The 4,303-nt window shown below is 36.8% G+C and overlaps 1 protein-coding gene across 1 annotated transcript in view; it reads left to right on the forward strand.

Annotated features, from left to right (window-relative positions):
* Window positions 1–4,303, forward strand: part of LOC143277559 (palmitoyltransferase ZDHHC3-like) — an 11,891-nt gene continuing 7,588 nt past the window's right edge. Inside the window, exons 1-2 of the mRNA XM_076582438.1 lie at window positions 1–119; window positions 1,869–2,028. Of these exons, the coding sequence (XP_076438553.1) occupies window positions 1–119; window positions 1,869–2,028 (279 nt within the window). The remainder of the gene's footprint in view (window positions 120–1,868; window positions 2,029–4,303) is intronic.

Below are 4,303 nucleotides of genomic sequence, written 5' to 3' on the forward strand. Positions count from 1 at the left end.
ATGGTTGTGTTCAGGAACGATCCCTGTGGTATAATATGTATAATAATTACATATTCTGCTGTAATCTATGCAGATTATGTGATCACCAGACATCTCGTCATCCCAACAATGTCAGATACGTAAGTAACTCGAAGTGCCAAGAGGATTACGATGATTCACTGTCCATCGTTTGCAGCTGTGGAACTTCGCTTCAGATGGGGACAGAGATATTGGGATAAAAAGGCGTGGTGGTGATGATGCATTGATGAGATGCAGAAACTGGAAGTCACGGAGATCACAGTGTAAAAAAGCAAGAAGCTTTTCAGAGCATTGCTGTAATGTGCACAGGAAAATGAAGAAATTTGTGGATATTATGAAAATGCGCCGTTTGGATGATTGGAAAATAATGATCACTATAATTATAAAACTAGACGATACGGTTTTTCAAGTAATTAATTATTAATGTGGAAACTTAAATCGATGATTTTTCAAATCATAAAAAAAATTTGGCTGTGATGATTAACACACACTTCGTAATGCAGAAGAAATGACACAAATACCCATTGTCAGAGGAATTTAGACATGGAACCATTGGTAAAGTTTTATTTAACTTTATTATTAGCAGTCTGAATTTTAAATTCAGTTTAAACTTGAAGATCAGTTACACAAGAATTAACAAACAAAAAACAAAACAAAACAAGAAGACAAGGAAGAAAATGTTTGAAATAGATGCAAAAGAAAAAAAAAGCAAAAAAAAAGCATGAACTTTATCACTAATGCTTCGTTGTTGTTGTTTGTGTGTGTGTGTGTGTGTGTGTGTGTGTGTGTGTTTTGTTGTTTGTGTGTGTGCGTGTGTGTGTGCAGGAAACTATAGCAGACTGAAAAACATTTTTTTGCATGTTCTGCTTATTTCGGTGTCTCGATCAATCCGAGTTTGGTAATCAGTAGACTTTAGTATTTCCTTGCCCACGTCCCCATCATCCACTTGTTTTGACTCCCCATGTTCTTTTCATTTAAGACATCACCTTTGTTTGTTTACATTGCCATTGGGTTGCCAGTGCCATTCTATATTTAATATTTTTGTGTGTCAGAGTCTTCTGGGTGTTTACTTTCTACAATCAGCATTTAGTTGTTTATAATATTTTTTTATTGGTATGATTTCAGGATTTTAACAAAAAGTAAAACACTCAGTGGTGCATATGTGCACGCATGCATGTGACACATGCACATGATGTTTGTTATATATATATATATATATATATATATATATATATATATATATAGATAGATAGATAGATAGATATATACACACATACATATGAAAGTGAGAAAGAGATTGTGTGTGTGTGTGTGTGTGTGTGCATGGTCATGAAAACACACATTCACTGTATGCATGAGTATATTATGAAATGCTTTGTGTAATACATGGTCTGTGTGTAATTGTAAGTATACATGTGCATGTATGCACAAGTGATTCTTTTATTTATCAAATAACTATTTTCAGGTGCTGTTCAATGTTTGTTTGCTAGTTGTTGTTTTTTTCTTCTCTCATTCCTGACAGTTTTTAAAAGGATGTTTGAAAAAACAGAAGAAATGTAATGATAGTTTGAGTAGATTTTCCATTTCCTGTTTCTGGTTTTTCTCAACCTGTAGCGCTATCTTTAAAGTGTTCATCTATTGATAAACAATATTGTAATTGTATAATAATTATTAGTAAATAAGTAATGCTTCTTGTGATTAAAGTCTTTTGTTTCCCGGTTTAAACAAAACTTTATTCAGGAAACATATTTTTCAAGTACACATGAACAGCTTTTGTCTCCTGATGAACAATAATATATATATATATATATATTTTTTTTTTTTCTTTTTTTTTTTTAACTTTCTATCAGGATATGGGGCTGTGTCAACGTGGTTCTCTTCAATGTCATCGTGTTTTTCATCGCTGTCAGTCATCTACGCGCTGTGTTTTCTGACCCCGGAGTGGTCCCCCTTCCTTCAGCCAGCATGGATTTCTCTGACATGCACTCTTCCCATCCGCCTGGCGAAAATGTAAGACAGGATGCGATCTTGATCCAGACATTGTACCTAGTCTACTTTTTTTTTTTGTGTGTGTGTGTGTGTGTGTGTGTGTGTGTTCACTTTATACTGTTGGTCTTACTTATGTTACAAATTTGTGATTCATTTTATTTCATTTTATTTATTTAAACAATTTTTTTTGTTTAGGTAAGTGTAATTACTGTGTGTGTTGTGTGTGTGTGCATGTATGTATGTATGTTGCGTATGCAAATATATTTATAAAATATATACATGGATGAGTGATGTTGAATGCAGTGTGTTCTGGATGTGGTTTGCATCCACACTGTTTTTCTTGTTAGTCATTGGCAAGTTGATGTTGGTCATGTAACGGAAAGAAGAACAAGAAGGCCTCGGTGCAATCATTTATGGCAGTGATCTGAGTCCTTGTCATATCACACGGGTTGATTTTTGATTGCGTTTCCTGGATATGTGCAGATTATTGCAATTAAATTATAATGTTTTTTTTTAGATGTGTATGACGGGCGCAATAGCCGAGTGGTTAAAGCGTTGGACTGTCAATCTGAGGGTCCCGGGTTCGAATCACGGTGATGGCGCCTGGTGGGTAAAGGGTGGAGATTTTTACTATCTCCCAGGTCAACATATGTGCAGACCTGCTAGTGCCTAAACCCCCTTCGTGTGTATATGCAAGCAGAAGATCAAATATGCACGTTAAAGATCCTGTAATCTATGTCAGCGTTCGGTGGGTTATCGAAACAAAAACATACCCAGCATGCACACCCCCGAAAACGGAGTATGGCTGCCTACATGGCAGGGTAAAGAACGGTCATACACGTAAAAGCCCACTCGTGTGCATACGAGTGAACGCAGAAGAAGAAGGAGATGTGTGTGTGTGTGATCGTGCATGTATGCTTAAATACATGTGTGTGTGTATGTGTGTGTGTGTGTGTCAACGCTAAAGTATCCATGGAAAATTATGAAGCACCCAAAAAAGGTTTTATTGCAAAGTTTATAAGATAACCATTGACAATGACAGGTTAAATACTCACTAACACAGCCAGTTAGGCAGTTAGCTATTTCATATGAGGGGCTGTCCAGAAATCTCTATCGTACGCTGTAGTGAGTCACGTTCTTCAACTTTTCAGATTCCTTGTCAGATTCTTTGTAAACCTTACATAGCCTTCTCAGTTATGTATATTTTCTTTAAAAAAAAAAAAATAAATAAATAAATAAATAAATAAAAAAAGCGTGTTTTTAGGCATGTGATGCACTATGTTGAAAATGTAAACATGTGTATTGAATTAATATGAATCATTATGAACACAATAGTTAGCCGTTTCAAAAAAAACAAAACAAAACAAAAAAGTCTTGCACACACACAGGCACACACACGCACAGATATGCATGCAAGTACACGCGCACACACTTGCAAATGTGCACACACACACACACACACACACGCTCATGCGCACAAGCACAGATGTTTTACTCTATCTTAACATGTAATGTTATCTTACATGAAATGTTTTTTCTTTTTATATGATAACTGATGTGTGTGTGGTGATCAGGGAAGGGTGGTTCAGTCACTCGTTTTTTCTCTTTGATATTTGCTGGCGGGCATGTTGAGTGAACGAAAAGAAAATGTTCTGTTTTGATTGAGTGATATGAATACTTATATAGCGCCTATCCTCGGTCAGAGACCAAGCTCAAAGCTTCTTCAGAAACACGGGGTCATTAACTCAACAGGCTGCCTACCTGGGTAGAGCCGACTGACGGCTGCCATTGGGCGCTCATCATTCATTTCCTGTGTCGTTCAATCATATTTCAGGCACACACACATACACACTAAGACATACATGTAACATTTTATGTGTATGACCGTTTTTGTTTATTTACCCCACCATGTAGGCATCCATACTCCGTTTTCGGGGGTGTGCATGCTGAGTATGTTCTTGTTTCCATAACCCACCGAATGCTGACATGAATTACAGGATCTTTAACGTGCGTATTTGATTTTTTGTGTGCGTATACGCACGGAGGGGGTTCAGGCACTGGCAGGTCTGCACATATGTTGACCTGGGAGATCGCAAAAATCTCCACCCTTTACCCACCAGGCACCACCGAGATTTGAACCCTGGACCCGCAGATTGAAAGTCCAATTCTTTAACCATTGGTTGAAGGAGACAGTACATATTTCGAATTGAGTTGAATTGAATCTTTCTTAGCATTTATGTGCATGTGGAAATTACAATATATGGGTATTGTGACTATGTTATGCATACAGTAGTGA

Source organism: Babylonia areolata, chromosome 34, assembly GCF_041734735.1.
Source record: "Babylonia areolata isolate BAREFJ2019XMU chromosome 34, ASM4173473v1, whole genome shotgun sequence".
NCBI classification, from domain to species: Eukaryota; Metazoa; Mollusca; class Gastropoda; order Neogastropoda; family Buccinidae; genus Babylonia; species Babylonia areolata.